At 35.8% G+C, this 20270-nt stretch overlaps 1 protein-coding gene across 3 annotated transcripts in view; it reads right to left on the bottom strand.

Annotated features, from left to right (window-relative positions):
* Positions 1–20270, bottom strand: part of CWF19L2 (CWF19 like cell cycle control factor 2) — a 141538-nt gene that overhangs the window by 65692 nt on the left and 55576 nt on the right. For all 3 annotated transcript variants that reach the window (XM_025266959.3, XM_025266958.3, XM_025266960.3), the window contains 3 exons: positions 13187–13842; positions 6525–6621; positions 4648–4740 (listed from right to left, as the gene is read on the bottom strand). In XM_025266959.3, the coding sequence (XP_025122744.3) occupies positions 4648–4740; positions 6525–6621; positions 13187–13842 (846 nt within the window). The remainder of the gene's footprint in view (positions 1–4647; positions 4741–6524; positions 6622–13186; positions 13843–20270) is intronic.

Genomic DNA, 20270 nt, shown 5'->3' on the forward strand with positions numbered 1-20270 from the left:
CAAAGATGACATAAACAAATGGAGAGATATTCCATGTTTCTGGTAGGAAGAATCAATATTCTGAAAATGACTATACTACCAAATGCAATCTACAGATTCAATGTGATCCCTATCAAATTACCAATGACATTTTTCACAGAACTAGAACAAAAAATTTCATAATTCAAATGGAAACACAAAAGACCCCAAATAGCCAAAACAGTCTTGAGAAAGAAGAATGGAGATGGAGGAATCAACCTTCCTGACTTCAGATTATACTACAAAGCTACAGTCATCAGGACAGTATGGTACTGGCATCAAAATACAGACCAATGGAACAAGACAGAAAGCCCAGAAATAAACCCTTACACCTATGGGTACCTTATTTTTGACAAAGGAGGCAAGAATATACAATGGGGCAAAGACAGCCTCTTCAACAAATGGTGCTGGGAAAACTGCACAGCTATATGTAAAAGGATGAAATTAGAACACTTCCTAACACCATACACAAAGATAAATTCAAAATGGATTAAAGACCTAAATCTAAGACCAGAAACTATAAAACTCTTGGAGGAAAACATAGGCAGAACACTTGATGACATAAATCAAAGCAAGATCCTCTAGGACCCACCTCCCAGAGTAATGGCAATAAAAACAAAAGTAAATAAACTTAAAAGCTTTTGTACAGCAAAGGCAACTATAAGCAAGGTGGGGAAAAAAAAAAAAAAAACCCTCAGAATGGGAGAAAATAATAGCAAAGGAAACAATTGACAAAGGATTCATTTCCAAAATACACAAGCAGCTCATACAACTCAATGCTAGAAAAACAAACAACCCAATCAAAAAGTGGGGAAAAGACCTAAGCAGACATTTCTCCAAAACATACAAATGGCTAACAAACACATGGAAAGCTGTTCAACATCATTCACTATTAGAGAAATGTAAATCAAAACCACAGTGAGATATCACCTCACAATGGTAAGAATGGCCATGATCAAAAAGTCTACAAACAATAAATGCTGGAGAGGGTGTGGAGAAAGGGAACGCTCTTGCACTGTTGGTGGGAATGTAAATTGAGGCATCCACCATGGAAGACAGTATGGAGATTCCTTAAACAACTAGGAATAAAATCATCATATGACCCAGCAATCCCACTCCTAGGCATATACCCTGAGGAAACCAAAACTGAAAAAGACTCATGTATCCCATTGTTCACTGCAGCACTATTTACAATACCTAGGACATGGAAGCGACCTAGATGTCCATCAACAGATGAATGGATAAAAAAAGTTTGGGTACATGTACACAATGGACTATTACTCAGCCATAAAAAGGAACAGATTTGAGTTGGTTCTGATGAGGTGGATGAACCTAGAACCTACTATACAGAGTGAAGTGAATCTAAAAGAGAAGGATAAATATCATATTCTAACACATATATATGGAATCTAGAAATATGGTACTGAAGAATTTATTTACAGGGCAGCAAGGGAGAAACAGACATAGAGAACAAACTATGCACATGGGGAGAGGGGAAGAGAGGGTGAGACGCATGTAAAGAGTAACATGCAAACTTATATGTAAAATAGATAACCAATGGGAATTTGCCGTGTGGCTCAGGAAACTCAAACAGGGGATCTGTTTCAACCTAGAGGGTAGGATGGGGAGTGAGATGGGAGGGAGTTTCAAAAGGGAGGGGATATATGTATACCTATGGCTGATTCATGTTGAGGTTTGACAGAAAACAACAAAATTCTGTAAAGCAATTATCCTTCAATAAAAAGATAAAAAAAAAAAAAGACACAGAAAGGCTGACTAGATGATAAAAGAAGAGCCTACAATAAACTACCTGCAGAAAACCAACTTTAGGGCAAAAGACACACATAGATGGAATATGATGGGTTGGAGAATGACAGCTCATGCAAACATAACTGCAAGAAAGCAGAGTACCAATACTCCTCTCAAACAAAATAGACTTTAAAGCAATGGATATAAAGAGAGATTAAGAAGAACCCTATATAATAATAAAATGAAAGTGAAAGTCGCTCAGTCATGTTCACTCTTTGCGACCCCATGGACTATACAGTCCATGGAATTCTCCAGGCCAGAATACTGGAGTGGGTAGCCTTTCCCTTCTCCAGGGGATCTTCCCAACCCAGGGATCGAACTCAAGTCTCCTGCACTGCAGGCAGGTTCTTTACCAGCTGAGCCACAAGGGAAGCCCATATAATAATAAAAGGATCTATAAAAGAAGAGGACTTGACACTCATTAACATATGGGCAACCAATATAGGAACACCCAAAGTAATAAACATACTAACAGACATAAAGAGAGAAAATGATGGGAATACAAAAATAGTATTAGACTTAATGCAGAACTCCTATTAATGGACAGATCTTCCAAACAGAAAATTGATAAGGCAACAGAGATTCTAAATGATACAATAGAACACTTAAACGTCATTTATGTTTTCAGGACTCTATATAAAAACAAACAAACAAAAAATACAAATTCTTTTCAAGTATAAATAGAACACTCTCTAGAATTCACTATAAACTAAGACACAAACAATCCTCAAGAAATTTGAGTATAATAGTTATTTCAAGCATCTTTTCTGACCACAACTGCATGAAACTAGAAATCAAATACTGAGTGAGAAACCAGGAAAAAAACAATATGGAGACTAAACAACATACCACTTAAAAATTAAGGGTCATGATGAAATCAAGAGGAAGTTAAAAAATATCTTGAGATAAATGACAATGAAAACACACCCATAGAAAATCTATGGGATGCAGGCAAAGCACAGAGAAGTTCACAGCAATACAAGCCTTTCTCAAAAAACAAGAAAAATCACAAATAAGGAACACAACTTGCCACCTAAAAGAATTACACAACAAACAAATAAAACCTAAAGATAGGATAAGGAAGGAAATAATAAAGGTCAGAAAATAAATAAAGGATTTTTTAAAAAATATAAAAATATCAATAAAACCCAGAGCTGGTTCTTTGAAAGAATAAACAAAATCAACAAATCTCTGACCAATAACTTTAAGAAAAGAGAGGACCTCACCCCCAAATAATAAGAAGAAATAAAATGGGAGAAATAACAACCAATATTGCAGAATACAAAAGTACCAAAAGAAAATGCTATGAACAATTACATGCCAACAAAGTGTACAACCTAGAAGAATTGGACAAGTTTCTAGAAACACACAGCCTACCAAAACTGAACAAAAAAGTAGTAGATAATTTGGAAAAGACTGATGAATTTCACTAGAACTGAAATCAAATCTGTAAAAATAAAAATCCTTCCTGCAAAAAACAAGTCCAGGACCAGATGGTTTCACTGGGAAATTCTGCCAGATACACAAATAAGAGCTTACAGTGATCCTTCTCAAACACTTCAAAAAGATTGACGAGGTCTTGAAACACTCCTAAATTCATTCTATAAAGCCACCATCACCCTGATCATCAAAACCAGACAAAGACATTGCCAAAACAGAAAATACCTTTGATGACTATGGATACAAAGATTCTCAACACTAATTCATATTCCTCTCTCATCTAAACCATCACAATAATCAAGTCAGCTCTCCTTCAAAATATACACGGAAAACATTTATGCATATAAAAAATCTAATTACTTCAAACATCTCTTCAGCTACTATCTTAGTCCAGTTCACTGTTCTTTCTTATGTGTATTAATGCAAAAGCTTAACTAGACCCCATGTTTGCCCTATTCTCCTTCAATCTACTCTTAACAAAAAAGCCAGGATGGTTCTGTCAAAATACATTTTCTGCTCAAAAATCTGAAACAGCTTTACTTCTCACCCAGAATAAAAACCTACTTCCTTAACTTTTAAGCTTAACATGATCTGGCCTCCCACAGACTGTCTAATCTGGATCTTCCACTTTCTTCTCTTTCACTCATTTCACTCCAGCAACACTGGTCTCCTTGCTATTTTGTCTAAATACTGGACATGCATCCAATCTTCTGTTCCTTACGTCTACAGTGCTCTTCACTCAGATACACAGAGATCACTGTTTAACTTACTTCAAGTCCTTGCTTCATCGTCACTTTTCTAATGAGAATTAGCCTGTGCATCCCAAGACACACACACATAAACATACAGCATACCTGACACTCAAGATTCCCTCTACCCTGCTCAGGATATGTAACTTTCTACTATGCTATATAGTTTATTACCTTTATCTTTATCAGTTTATTATCTTTCTCTTCCTGTTCAAATAATACTCTGCAAAGACAGATGTTTTTTATCTGTTTTATTGACCAATAGATAGGCAAACGAATCCTAAAACAAAATATTTTACATGAGAGGGATACCAAATTCAAGTGTCTCATTCTGGACAGAAAGAAGTTAATGACCAGTTTGACTTGTGCAAGGTCAGTCAGTAAATGGCAGAGCCCAGAATAAAACCAGGCCCCCTTGACCCTAGACATAGGCTTTTGTCCATCAGGACACAATGGTATAAGATAAGAGAATACATATGAAAATAAATATTAAAAACAAGCAAACAACCATAAACATATACAAACACATCAGTAAGAGATACAGACACATTTAACATTAAATAGTACCACTGCCAAGCAGAAGTATTACACAAAGTAATTGGCTACCTATAATCAAACTATTATTACTTACCTCTACCCTAGATTTTTTTGATGACATCTGTGTTACAGTGTCTTGGAATTTATTTGCCTTATCAAGTTGGGCTTTAAGTTGTTCAGCTAATTCCTTCAAATAGAAAAGATAAGAAAAACAGGTGTGATATATAGTTTAATTGATTTGTAGAATATTTCAAATTCATATGATGATGATGATGTTCAGTCATTGAGTCATGCCCTATTCTGTGACCCCCTGGACTGTAGCCCTGCAGGCTCTCTGTCCATGGGGTTCTCCAGGCAAGAATACTGGAGTGGGTTTTCTTCTACAGGGGATCATCCCCGGACCAGGGAACAAAGCTGCATCTCTTGCATTGGCAGGTGGATTCTTTACCACTGAGCCACCTGGGAAGCCCTAAACATTCAAGTAGCTAGCATCTAAATTCACTTACCAGGCTCACAGTCTAATGCATTACTTTTTAATGAATTCATCTGTGTTACAAAATTCTCAAATATTCATGGAAATTGTTTATATTTTGGTAGTAAATAATTACAAGGACATATATTTTATGAGAAGATAAAAGAAATACATACCCTTAAGAAGGGAATTTTTATAATTCCTTAGATACTATAAACTTCCAATGCTCAGAATTTCAATTATTTATAAAAAGAAAGCCATCATAGTATTTAAAATAATACCTTATTTACTGTTGATAGGTAATTTAGATAAAAACTGAATGCATTTCATTTTTATTCTAGGAAATCTATAAAAATTTATAAAAAATACTAACATATAAAACAATAAATCACAATGAAATAAATTAAATGAATAGAATACTATGACAAGCAAAGACAGTTTTCTCCACTGCAGTGGTTCCATGAACACAGAACACTTCTTTTAACATATGTTAATCTCCTAACATGGTTACCTTCCTTTCAGTATTTTAACCAATTTATTTGTGCTTTCAAAACACAAATGTTATTTTCTTGCTGTTGGTGGTGGTCTGTCTCGCTTGCTAATTTCTGGGTTGAGCTTAAGTTCAGTGTCATTAAGGATCAGATTCAGAGAGAGCGCAGCATATGCAAGATATGATTTTTATTAGAGATACACACTGATAAAAATAGAAGTATCAGGTTTGTTCACTTTTTGTTCTACTACAGAGTGTCACATAGATAGTGCAACAGAAGACTACTTAAGATGACTTATATTTGGATTTGAGATGTGTACATACATATGACCACAAAAGAATCAATTTTTTCAAGACACAGAAAGCTGTCTGACTTTGCCATTCCGCCATGTGCAGTGTAACATGTATTTGTATAAGAGGAATGTGATAATAATAAATAGATAGATGCCACTCTTACCAAATAATCTCATTTCTATTCAATTCTCAGGTTAAGTCTCAAATCACAACATTATCATGGGAATTAAGTGAGCTACACAAAGCATGTAACCCAGTCAGGCACAAACATGTTGCCTAAAATTTTGAAAAAATTAAGTAACCATTCTTTTTAGTAGCTCAATTTTAAAGTTCCTAAGTAAGGAAATTTAAGAAAGTAACACATTATTAATAAAATATGACTGAAAAGTGAAGGAAGACAGTGACATTTCTGTATTTCCCTCAAATATGTTCAGTAAGTTATAGAAAGAAGAATAAAGCAAATATCCAACCTAAAAAGAAAATTTTAAAGCACTTAGTTCCCTAAAATCATAAATTTCAAAAATTTGACTAATTAGTTTACTTAGAAGTAGACAATACTATTCTTAAGAGTGCTCAGAACTCTCTTCAAAGAATAAATAAGCAGCATTATTGTCAAAAGATGCTACATCCCCATAGCTTAGGAACTGCCAAAATTACTTGTAAGAAGTTAAATATTTAGTAATTATTCTCCAAAAGAACAAAATATAAGCCTTACCATATTTCCCATCATCTCTGCCTTGATAATTTTGGCTCCTAACTTGTTCTTCTCATCAACACTCAAGACGTGGATAGACTCATCCCCTGGACTACTTCTGTTTGAACAGGACAGACAAAGAGCATATGAAATATAAGTACATATTAACAACAAGTAAGCTGTTGTAAATAACACCACCAAGATTCAAATGTTATTTCAAATGACCTTCACAAAGCAATCAACACAAACAGAAATAATAAATATAAAAGCCTCAATGCTTCCCTAAAAATCACTATAAAGATACTGTGTTACAATGCCATCATGGCCAATGGCAGTGACCAAAGACCTATACCTGACCAAAGACCCAGCAGCAGTGAGAAAAATAATAAAAGTAATATTCATCATAACTTAATATTCCTGTGAAGTAAAGTAAAAGTCACTCAGTTGTGTCCAAATCTTTGGGATCCCATGGACTATACAGACCGTGGAATTCTCCAGGCCAGAACACTGGAATAGGTAGCCTTTCCCTTCTCCAGGGGATCTTCCCAACCCAGGGATGAACCCAGATCTCTCACACTGCAGGCAGATTCTTTACCAATTGAGCTATTAGGGAAGCCCCTAATATTCCCATACTTATTCTAAAAAAAGAAACAAAAATTAACACTATAATCAGGTCATAATTCTACACATCTAGAGAAATTCTTCTTATTCAATGGATAACTTACTGATAATCTAAGAAACTATAATCAGAAAATTACATTTACCTACATTTGAAGAATAAAAATAGTGATCATGTGCTCTTTTGCAATGACAACCCACAATTAGACAACATAAACCTAATTTACAGCTAAGATGATGTATTGAACCTATAGTGTGCAAGCCTCAAAGAAGAAAAGATAAATTTCTTGCCCAGGTCAGATTCCTGGCATATACAAAGTTCTCCTAACAAACTTTGCCTTACTGCCACAAGAAAGATTCGAGACTACAATACAAGGAGGGTGAACCTACGCAGAGCATGAAGGACTCCTCAATGAAAGAGAAATAGCTAAGAGTCCAAGGCAGCTAAAGAGGGGAGAGCTGCACAGTGAAAGAATTCCAGAGAAGTGTAGAGAGTTCCCCTTGAGTAATAATCAGAAACTACCTGCAGTCGTGAAAATAACATCTCAAAGAATTAGAGGAACAGCATTCAGCATTCCTGGTAATAGGAATAGGTTCCAATAGCCAGACTAGGAAAATTCATAATTATGAAAGCAGTGGGTAGAGTATTAAAGGTCCTTTTTCATGAATGGGAAATAAACCCTAGACTAAATGCTGCTCTGGGTCCACCCAACAAATATTAAGGGCAAGAGTCCAAAGGACCAGTTTTAAATTAATTTAACCTTGTCCCAAAACAAAATTCAAGAATACTTCCAGGAATACAAATATATCTAGAACTGAAAAAGTAAAACTCCTTTTTTAATTTAAATTTATTTTTAATTGGAGGATAACTGCTTTACAATATTGTGTTGGCTTCTGCCATATATCAACAGGAATCAAAAGGACCAGTTTCCAATTCAGTTAACTGTCTCCCAAAACAAAACTCAAGAATACTTACATGAATGCAAAAATATCTACCATGGAACAAAATAAAATTCTCAATATCTAGTATCCAATTAAAGACTGTCAGACATGCAAACTAGAAAAAAAATAAAACCCTTAATTAGGAGAAAAAGCTATCAATCAAAGCACTGACACAGATTTAACAAACAGAAGACAAGGACATTGAAAGTTAACATAAATTTATTCCACATGGTTGAAAAGTAAGAGACAACTCAGACATAAAATAGATGAAAATTTAAATTCTACAAGTGAAAATTACAATGGTCAAAATAAAAACTACACTGAATAGGATTAACAGAGATTAGACTGCAAAAGAAAAAAATTTAATTGAAACACTAGGTTCCAATCCCTAACTTCTATATAAAATGAAACACACAGAAAAAAAGAATTTCAGAACAGAAAAGAACAATGGAGACGTATAGGACAACCATAAATAGCCTGTCATTCATATTATTGGAGTCCCTGAAATAAATGGGAGACAGAAGAAACAAAGGTCAAAGTTTACTAAAGTTAGTGAAAACTAAAAATCCAAGGAGCTTAGAGAATTCCTAGTACAAAAACAAAACAAGAAAACCACATCAAGGCATATCATAATCAAACTGCTCAAAACTAATAACAAAGAACAATTTATAGCAGCCATAAAGGGGGGAAAAAAGACATTTATGCACAGAGAAAAAAAGGAAGAGCAGATTTCTCATCAGAAACAACATAAGCAAGAAGAGAGTAGCAATATCTTTAAAGTACTTCAAATTGTCAACCTAGAATTCTATATCAAGTCAAAGTATCTTTTTCACTTCAGAATAATGGAAATAAAAACAAAAATCAACAAATGGGATCTAATTAAACTTAAGAGCATTTGCACAACTAAGGAAACTATAAACAAGGTGAAAAGACAGCCCTCAGAATGGGAGAAAACAATAGCAAACAAAACAACTGACAAAGGATTAATCTCCAAAATATACAAACAGTTCATGAAGCTCAATACAAGAAAAATGAACAACTTAATCAAAAGGTGGGCAAAAGACCTAAACAGACATTTCTCCATAGATGGCAGCCCACCAGGCTCCCCCATCCCTGGGATTCTCCAGGCAAGAACACTGGAGTGGGTTGCCATTGCCTTCTCCAATGCATGAAAGTGAAAAGTGAAAGTGAAGTCACTCAGTCCTGTCCGACTCTTAGCGGCCCCACGGACTGCAGCCTACCAGGCTCCTCCGTCCATGGGATTTTCCAGGCAAGAGTATTGAAGTGGGGTGCCATTGCCTTCTCCAAAAGAAGACATACAGATGGCTAATAAACACAAGAAAAGATGCTCAACATCACTCATTATTAGAGAATGCAAATCAAAATCACAATGAGGCATCATCTCACATGGGTCAGAATGGTCATCATCAAAAATTCTAAACAATAAATGGTGGCGAGGGTGTGGCAAAAAGGGAACCCTCTTACACTGATGCAAACTTATACAACCACTATGGAGAAGAGTATGGAGATTCCTTTCAAAACTAGAAATAAAAATATCATACAACCCAGCAATCTCATTCTTGGGCATATACTCTGAGGAAATCAGAATTAAAACAGATGCATGTACCCCAAAGTTCACTGTAGCACTATTTACAATAGTTAGGACATGGAAGCAACCTAGATGTCCATCAGCAGATGAATGGATAAGGAAGTTGTGGTCCATATACACAATGGACTACTACTCAGCTATAAAAAGGAATGCATTTGAGTTAGTTCTAATGAGGTGGATGAACCTAGAGCCTGTTTAGAGTGAAGTCAGAGAGAGAAAGACAAATACCATATATTAATGCATGTATATGGAATCTAGAAAGATGGTAGCAATAATTCTACGTACAGGACAGCAAATGAGACACAGATATGTGGGAGAGGGAGAGGGTGGGATGATTTGGGACAATGGCATTGAAATATGTATAATATCATATATGAAACGAGTCGCCAGTCCAGGTTCAATGCGCGATACTGGATGCTTGGGGCTGGTGCACTGGGATGACCCAGAGGGATGGTATGGGGAGGGAGGAGGGTTCCAGATGCGGAACACATGTATACCTGTGGTGGATTCATTTCGATATATGGCAAAACCAATACAATATTGTAAAGTTAAAAAATAAAATTAAATTTAAAATAAATAAATAAAAATAAAATAATTACAGACACACAAAAAAAGAACAGACTTTTGGACTCAGTGGGAGAAGGAGATGGTGGGATGATTTGAGAGAACAGCACTGAAACATATACATTATCATATGTAAAAGAAACAACAGTGCGAGTTTGATGTATGAAGCAGGGCACCCAAAGCTGGTGCTCTGGGACAACCTGGAGGGATCGGGTGGGGAGGGAGGTGGGCAGGGGGTTCAGAAGGAGGGGACACATGTATACCTATGGCTGACTCATATTAATGTATGGCAAAAACCACAATATTATAATTATGTGCCAATTAAAATAAATTTTAAAATGTAAAAAAAAAAAAAAGGTGAAATGAAGAGACATAAAAAGCTGAAAGAATGTTAAAGAAAAGCCTTCAGATAGAAGAAAAATTATACTAGACTGAAATATGGATCAATTCAAAGGAAGGAAGAGCAACAGAAATGATGACTACAAGGGTAAATATATACTTGTTTCTTATTACTTAAGTCTCTTTAAGATAACTATTTAAAAAAAATAATAACAAGAGTTTATAACAAGTATAAGTAAACTGCATGAAAACACTAACAGAAAGGACAGGATGGGGAGAAATGTAAATAAACTACTATGAAGTTCTTACAGGAGTGGCATGATATCACTTGAAGGTAGATAAGCTAAAGATGTATGCTGCTGGGACTTCCCTGGCGGTGCAGTGGTTAAGAACACACCTTGCAATGCAGGGGATGTGGATTCAGTCCCCGCTCAGGAAACTAAGATCCCACACGCTGTGGGGCAATGCCCTGCAGCTACTGAACCTGCATAATCTGGAGCCTGTGTACAATGGAAGGTTCCATTTGCTGGACACAGACTGGCTGGCTGGATAGAAAAACCACAACTGTATATATCCTGTCTTCAGAAGACCCACTTCAGACCCAGAGACACATACAGACTAAAGCTGAAGGCATGGAAATCAAAAGAAGTAGCAAAACACATATCAGAGGGACTAGACTTTAGAAGAAAAACTGGAGACTTCTCTGGTGCTTCAGTGGTTAGGAAATCACCAGCCAATGCAGGGGACACAGGTTTGATCCCTGGTCCAGGAAGATTCCACATGCCCTGAGGGCAAGCCCGAGACCCACAACTACTATACTCCCTCCCCTAAAAGCAATTCCTACAGTTATCTCCCATCACCCACATCCACAGCCACACTTTCCTCTTCTTTAACATTTGCACTCAGGATAATCCTACCTGCATGAGTACACTGTATCATACATACATATACACTAACTTTGAATTCCTGCTGAATTATCCCATCTATCATCATTCTTTATTTTTAGCTTCTTTCAAACTTGATACTATCTTTTCCACTAATATATAAACATATTCAAGTTTCTGCACCTTAAAAAATATGGGAGTGAGGGAGGCACCTCGTTAAACCCATGTCTCCCACATATACTTTCTATCTCTAGTATATCATAATCCACAGTCATAATTTAGTCCATGAAATCTGGCTTATAAATCCTCTTTTACAATGATAATATTCTTGATTAAGTTGCCAAAGATCTCTATTATTGCCTACCCAAAGGCACATCTTTGTCATTTTTATCACTCTTCTCTGTTTTTGAGCAACTTTCATTTTCTCTTCACTTTTCAGTATACAAAGAATCAATCAAGAGACAGCACCCAAGAAGGTATGCGGACTCCAACCAAAACTCACAAGTTTCAAGAAGATAACTGAAATCTCAGAGACCTTTAAAAGAGGCAACGTTCATGGTCCTAAAATTTGTACTCCAAACATTCCTTTTTTTGTTGTTTTGATGGGGTTGTGGAAGGGGTATAATTTCTAACAGAATTGTTTATTAGTATTGAAATGTAGATCAGGATAAATATGACAATACACAAGAATTCTGAGTATCTCTGGCATTTTCAATATTAACAGATAATTCAACACACAACAGAACAGTAATAGGTGTCAAATAAAGACATTACAATGAAAGTTGTTGGGCATCAATGACCGAAGAATACATTATCGTTAATAACACAGTAAAGACAGTGCTCTGCAATAAACAGCACGGACAGACTCTTCCATTTATAATGGAAGACTCTAAGCATTTAGAATGGCAAGCATATGCTCTGAAGAAAACATCACCATGGCATCTGCAACTATCCTATAAAAAGAAAAAAGTACAAGCATTTCTCATTTCTCAGGGTTACTGCTATATTTCAAAAGCCCTCTTCAAAATTATTTTCTGAAAAGCAAATCCTATTTTCCCACTTAAATGTACTCTTTTTACAACACACATCCATACACAGACACACCCACAACAAATTCTGGCTCAAACTTTTGAGGAAAATGTAATTTAAAAAGCTCCAATCCAATCACATTTCAGAAACCTTGAGTGTATTGCAATTATTCTTTGCCTGATGACAGTGTTCATAGATCCCATCCCTTTAATTCTTTTCTTACTACTTATTCTCAAATTTTCTCCCCTAAGGATCTCAGTACTCTTGCTTGGAAAATCCCATGGACGGAGGACCCTGGTAGGCTACAGTTCATGGGGTCGCAAATAGTTGGACACGACTGAGCGACTGAAGTGAACTGAACAAAATCTACCAAAATCTTTTATATAGCATATCCATTTATAAGAACTATTAAAGTCATTTAGCTTTATAGACTGCAAAAAAGCAACAAATTTTGAGGAAATATTCACTACTGAATTCATCTTTCAGCTTTTTGTTAAATAAACTGAAATGAAATACAATATATAAAATGAAACTACTGAATAGTTAAAGGTGCATATCTTATCTCTTACATCAAATTTAAGAAACAAAATCATAACATATCTAATCAGTAACTGATGCTCTAAAAGTGCAGTTCAGTATCTTGAGTCCTCTGGACCTTAGTATTCATTTATCGGTTTAGAAAACAAACGACAGAATACCTGGCAAGCGAAGATTTTGTGTCCTGTAGATGTTCTTTTGTCACATAGTCATCTCTCAAGCCTTCCTCCTGTGACTTTTCTCTCACGTCTTCTGAAACGTATCCATGGTCAACACTATGACTGGTTTCTAATGGCTTTTGATTTGAATGTTTCCTGTCTCCCCTCCCAAATCGACTCCAGCATGATAAACTTTCTTCACTGTTCTCTGTGGATTTTTGAAAACCACAATGCACAGAATCTTGAGGGACTACTGCTGAAGATGAACTAGATGGTTCAAAATTTCTGTGCTTGCTATGAAATGACACTTCTTCATCATCAGAGGGTCTTAAGAATTTAGCTCTTAAATTTACATGAGAAGAAAATTCTTGATTTTTCCTTGGACTGGGTTCTCTTCTATATGTTTCTGAAAACACAGATCTACCATCTTTTACATCACCACTAAACTTATCTTTAGTGATACTGTTTGCAATATCTGTTGTATTATATCTACCTCTTGAACTTTTACTATACTTTACCAAGTCTGATTTTCCACTTTCTTGACTACTGTGTGCTCTATCTGAGTATGTTGGTTTCTTCCACCGTTCTCGTCTACCATCTTCTTTTGTAAATGCAGCTTTTTCAGCTTCTTTTAATTTCAACTGAAATACTTCCATTGACTAGAAAGGAGGAAAAGTTCAACAAGATATTTAAAATTAAAAATGGCTCAATGACTTGTACTCCACATGCCACTGTGTCATGATATATTGTCATGTAGTACAATGAAAGAAAAACCTAAAAAAGGGGAATGAAAGACCTATACAATCATCCTAAATGACATAGGCTGAAATATGTACCCCCTCCAAAGTCATATGTCAAACCCTTAACCCACAGAACCTCAGAATGTGACATTTGTAAAAACGATCTCTAAAGAGCTGATTAAGTTAAAAATGAGGTCACTGGGTTACACCTTAATCCAGTATGACTGCTATCCTTGTAATCAGAAGAATATGGACACACAGAGATATAAGCACACACAGAGAAAACACCATGCGAGGACAGAGCTAGAAGGCAGATACTTATGAACTAAAAAGAAAGGCCTCAGAAGAAACCAAACCCTCTAACATCTTGATCTTGAACTTCGATTCTCCTTAACTGTAGGAAAATAAATTGCTGTTGTTTAAGTCACCCAGTCTGTGGAACTGTGTTGTGGTAGCTGGAGCAAAGAAACACATCGCTATAAAATGAGTATTTTTAAAAATATGAATAATCCAATAAAAATTATCAAATAATAAAAAAATTCTGGGAGCTCAAAAGAAGCCATTTAGACCAAATACCCAGCATTAAAACAAAACAGAATTCAGAAATCAATAAAGACATAATATTTTTAAATGTATTTCCTACTATCAGTGAGATTCAAGATGTAACTGTATTGCTAAAACACACTCTTATGAAAAGAAGAGCAGTTCAAGAGCAAGAAAGACAAAGAACACTATGTTCTAAGATAGGCAGGTAGTGAGTAGAACAACAGAAAGTATTGAATCCAAATCTGCGAACTCAACACTAGCCTAAGAATTTGCTGGACTTGGGAAAAGATGGTAAACAAATATAAGTTATAGCGAAAGACATATGGACAATTAATTCTACAGAAATGCATATACTTACAGAAGGAAAAACCAAAGACAGTAGAAGCATTAACAAAAAAATTTCCCCAGCTAATTTTCTAGATCCAAAGGTCTCATCCAACAGGGGGAAGGAAGAAAGTGAAGCATACAGAAACTCATACATTAAAAAATCCTAATTCCTGAGTCTCAAAATTCGTGCAGAAAATAAATTTTTCACAAAGATCAGATCAGACGAAGGAGTGAATGTGAACAAGTAAACAAATGGGAGTTAGGTAAACAACATTCTACCAACAAAGGAAAGGAAGTTAAGACTTAACTTTTCACTAAGTGCTAGAAGATAATGAAGTGAAGATGAAATTTTTGAAAAATAATTCTAAGGTAATAATTCTAAATAAAGAATTCAATTCAGTCAAATTATCTTTCCTTGACATGTACAGAAGAAAGGCATTTTCCGAAATGCAACATATCAGAAAGTACATTACTTACTAATTCTAGGGGAGAAATTACTCAGTATCATTAAGCCAAACCGTAAATGAATTAGGGCAGGTATCTTTGAAAAAAGGAATTCGGTCCATAAACTAAATGGCAAATGTAATGGTTAAGTCTAAATAATTGTTCTTATAGTTGTGAAGAATACAACTGTCAAGGATAACATGCATATTTTTTAAACTTATAGTAAACTGTAATTAAAATTTTAAAATATTCCATAAAATCTGAGAGTTGAGATGGAAAGTCATTATCTTAGATGAGGCAGAGATAATCCATTATATTCTATCAAATTATTTTAAAAATCTAGTCTTAACATGTTTCTTAAATTTAATGACAACGTGAACAGAATGAAAATGATGGCAGTGAAGGGGGATATTTTCGCAATTTAAGCATTGCCTCATAGGCAACTTTTTTCTTTCTTGGTGATACATAAATTAACGATGTCTTTATAATTAGTGGCTTCTAAAAGTCAATAAAATATGGTAAAAACAAAAACAACAAAAACAGTAGCTGACACAATTTATCCAATGCTTATTGTACTACACTTCTGAATCATTTAAATGGGGTCTATGTAGAATGTCTAGGTTCAAATTTATTCATGAATTTCATAATCTTGGTTATTTAAACTCTGCCTCAGTTTCCTCATTTACTAAATAAATATAATAGTATAATTGTGGCTATTAAATAAATTTAATAATACATAAAGTAATACAACTGTACGTGGCAGATGAAAAGCATTCAAATTATTATTAGTGCTCACAACAATTCTATGAGAATGATACTAATAATTGTGTCTTTAAAATAAAAAATAAAAATGAAGCTTAAAATCACACAGCAAGAGTAACAAACCTGATATTGAAATTCAAGACTATTTAACTACACAGCGAATGTTTTTAACCATTATGTCAAAATGCCTAACTCTTTGATTCTTAACTGTTCCAGAGAATTAAGAAATTATATAAAACTTCAAAGTTTCAAAAATAAACTTATAATAACCCTTAAAAGATAAAAAGAAAAATAAAGATAATATATATAAAGATATAAATGCAAAATAAAATATTAACAAATTTAATTCAGTAGTATATTAAAGTAAATGCCATGATCAAATAGGAGTTAAAGAATCTAAGAATGGCCCTAAGATAGAAAATATGTTCAAACAATTCATCTCATTAACAAAAGAAAAAAAAAATTTTTATCTCAAAGGATATCAAAAGTTATTTCATAAAAATTAGATACCCACTTCTAATTTAAAAGCAAATTAACAAAAAAGCACCTTTCAATAAACTGTGAATGCAAAGATACTTCTTAAACATGACAATCTTCATCTTAAATGCACTTAAACACAGAAGAAAGGTGTCTATATCAAAGTCCTGAAATTCTATTTCAAGAATACAAGAAAGTCTAAATATTGTAATACTGAGCAAGAAAAAGTAATAAACATTTCCATGTAACTATTTTCCCAGATAAGCCAGTTTAAAAGAGCTATAGATGTAATGACAAGAGTTTAAAAAAAACGGGCAGACTAATACCAGTCAAGTCAGAAAACATAAAGGAGGAAAGATTCAACATATTCTTGAAAAAAATAAAAAATATACTGAGGATAAGAATATATATGTAACAACAAATGGAGAAATGCACTGAAAAGAATAAATGAAAATTTGAACTGATGAATAACCAGTATTTTAGGATGAGATAATTCAATATTGTTATTCAGTCGCTCAGTCATGTCTGATTCTTTGTGACCCCAGAACTGCAGCATGCCAGGCATCCCTGTACTTCACCATCCCCTGGACCTTGCTCAAACTCATGTCCACTGAGTCGGTAATGCCATCCAACTAGCTCATCCTCTATCGTGCCCTTCTCCTGCTGCCTTCAATCTTTCCCACCATCAAGGTTTTTTCTAATGAGTCTGTCCTTCGCATCAGGTGGCCGAAGTATTACAGCTTCAGCTTCAGCATCAGCCCTTCCAATGAATATTCCGGGTTGATTTCCTTTAGGATTGACTGGCTTCATCTCCTCGCAGTCCAAGGGACTATCAAGAGTCTTCTCCAACACCACAGTTCAAAAGCATCATTCTTCAGTGATCAGCCTTCTTCACGGTGCAATTCTCACATCCATACGTGACTACTGAAAAAACCAGTTTTGACTATCCAGACCTTTGTAGGCAAAGCAAAGTCTCCACTTTTTAACACACTGTCTAGGTTTGTCATTGCTTTTCTTCCAAGGAGCAAGCGTCTTTTAATTTCATGGCTGGAGTCTCCATCTGCAGTGACTTCGGAGACCAGGAAATAAAGTCTGTCCTCACTGTTTCCACTATTTCCCCATCTATTTGCCATGAAGTGATGGGACTTGCCATGATCTTAGTTTTTGGAACATTTGAATTTTACGCCAGCATTTTCACTCTCCTCTTTCATCTTCATCAAGAGTCTCTTTAGTTCCTCTTTCCTTTCAGCCATAAGGGTGATGTGATACGTGATATGATATCTGAATATCTTGAGGTTATTGATATTTCCCCCAGCAGTCTTGATTCCAGCTTATGCTTTATCCAACTTGGAATTTCTCATGATGTACTCTGCATATTACGTTAAATAAGCAGGGTGACAAGATATAGACATAATGTACTCCTTTCCCAATTTTGAATCAGTCTACTGTTCCATGTCCAGTTCTAACTGTTGCTTCTTGACCTGCATACGGGTATCCCAGGAGACAGTTAAGGTGGTCTGGTATTCCCACATCTTGAACAACTTTACACAGTTTCTTATGGAAAGGCTTTAGCATAATCAATAAAATAGATGTTTTTCTGGGATTCTCTTGCTTTCCTAGGATCCAACGGATGTTAGAAATTTGATCTCTGGTTCCTCTGCCTTTTCTAAATCCAGCTTGAATATATGGGAGTTCTTGGCTCATATACTGTTGAAGCCTCACTTGGAGAATTTTGAGCATTACTTTGCTAGCATGTGAAACAAGTGCAATTGTCTAATAGTTTTAACATTCTTTGGCATTGCCCTTCTTTGATACTGGAATGAAAACTGACCATTTCCAGTCCTGTGGCTACTATTGAGGTTTCCATATTTGCTGGCATATTGACTGCAGCACTTTCAGAACATCATCTTTTAGGATTTGAAATAGCTCAGCCGGAATTCCATCACCTCCACTATCTTTGTTCGTAGCAATCCTTCCGAAGACCCACTTGACTTTGCACTCCAAGATGTCTGGCTTTTAGGAGAGTGACCACACCATTGTGGTTATCTGGATCATTAAGATCTTTTTTGTATACTTCTGTGTATTCTTGCCACCTCTTCTTAATATCTTCTGCTTCTGTTAGGTCCGCACCATTTCTGTCCTTTATTGTGCCCATCTCTTTATGAAATGTTCCCTTCAGTTCAGTTCAGTTCAGTTCAGTCACTCAGTCATGTCCGACTCTTTGAGACCCCAGGAACTGCAGCATGCCAGGCCTCCCTGTCCATCACCAACTCCTGGAGTCCACCCAAACCCATGTCCATGGTGTCGGTGATGCCATCCAGCCATCTCATCCTCTGTCATGTCCTTCTCCTCCTGCCCTCAGTCTTTCCCAGCATCAGGGTGTTTTCAAATGAGTCAGCTCTCTGCATCAGGTGGCCAAAGTATTGGAGTTTCAGCTTCAACATCAGTCCCTCCAATGAACACCCAGGACTGATCTCCATTAGGATGGACTGGTTGGATCTCCTTGCAGTCCAAGGGACTCTCAAGAGTCTTCTCCAACACCACAGTTCAAAAGCATCAATTCTTCAGTGTTCAGCTTTCTTTATAGTCCAACTCTCACATCCATACATGACTACTGGAAAAACATGGTATCTCTAATTTTCTTGAAGAGATCTCTAGTCTTTCCCCTTCTACTGTTTTCCTGTATTTCTTTGCATTGTTCACTTAGGAAGATTTCCTCATCTCTCCTTGCTATTCTTTGGGACTCTGAATTCAGATTAGGTATACCTTTCCTTTTCTCCTTTGCCTTTCACTTCTCTTCTTTTCTCAGCTATTTGTAAGGCCTCATCAGACAATCATTTTGCCTTTTTCCATTTCTTTTTCTTGAGGATGGTTTTGATCACTGCCACCTGTACTATGTTACAAATCTCTGTCCATAGTTCTTCAGGCACTCTATCAGATCTAATCTGTTGAGTCTATTTGTCACTTCCACTGTATACTCATAAGGGATTTGATTTAGGTCATACACCCATGGCCTAATGGATTTCCCTACTTTCCTCAATTTAAGTCTGAATTTTGCAACAAGGAGTTCATGATCTGAACCAGTCAGTTTTTGCTGATTCCATCTTCCATTCCAAGAATATAATCACTCTGATTTTGGTACTGACCATCTAGTGATGTCCACCAGATGTCCACCATCTCTTGTGTTGTTGGAAGAGGGTGTTTGCTATGACCAGCGCATTCTCTTGGCAAAACTGTTAGCCTTTGCTTGCTTCATTTTGTACTACAAGGACAAACCTGCCTGTTACGCCAGGTATCTCTTGACTTCCTTCATTTGCATTCCAGTCCCCTATGATGAAAAGGACATCTTTTTTGGGTGTTAGTTCTAGAAGGTCTTGTAGGTCTTCATAGAACCACTCAACTTCAGCTTCTTCAGCACTAGTGGTTGAGGGCATAGACTAGGATTACTGTGACACTGAATGGTTTGCCTTGGAAATGAACAGAGATCATTCTGTTGTTTTTGAGACTGCAACCAAGTACTACATTTTGGACTCTTTTATTGACTATGAGGGCTACTCCCTTTCTTCTAAGAGATTTGTCCTCAGTAGTAGATATAAAGGTCATCTGAATTAAATTCACCCATTCCAGACCATTTTAGTTCACTGATTCCTAAAATGTTGATGTTCACTCTTGCGATCTCCTGTTTGACCACTTCCAATTTACCTTGATTCATGGACCTAACATTCCAATGCAATATTGTTATTTAAAGCATCAGCTTTTACTTTCACCACAAGACACACTGACAGCTAGGT

The sequence above is a fragment of the Bubalus bubalis genome, chromosome 16 (assembly GCF_019923935.1).
Source record: "Bubalus bubalis isolate 160015118507 breed Murrah chromosome 16, NDDB_SH_1, whole genome shotgun sequence".
Taxonomy (NCBI): domain Eukaryota; kingdom Metazoa; phylum Chordata; class Mammalia; order Artiodactyla; family Bovidae; genus Bubalus; species Bubalus bubalis.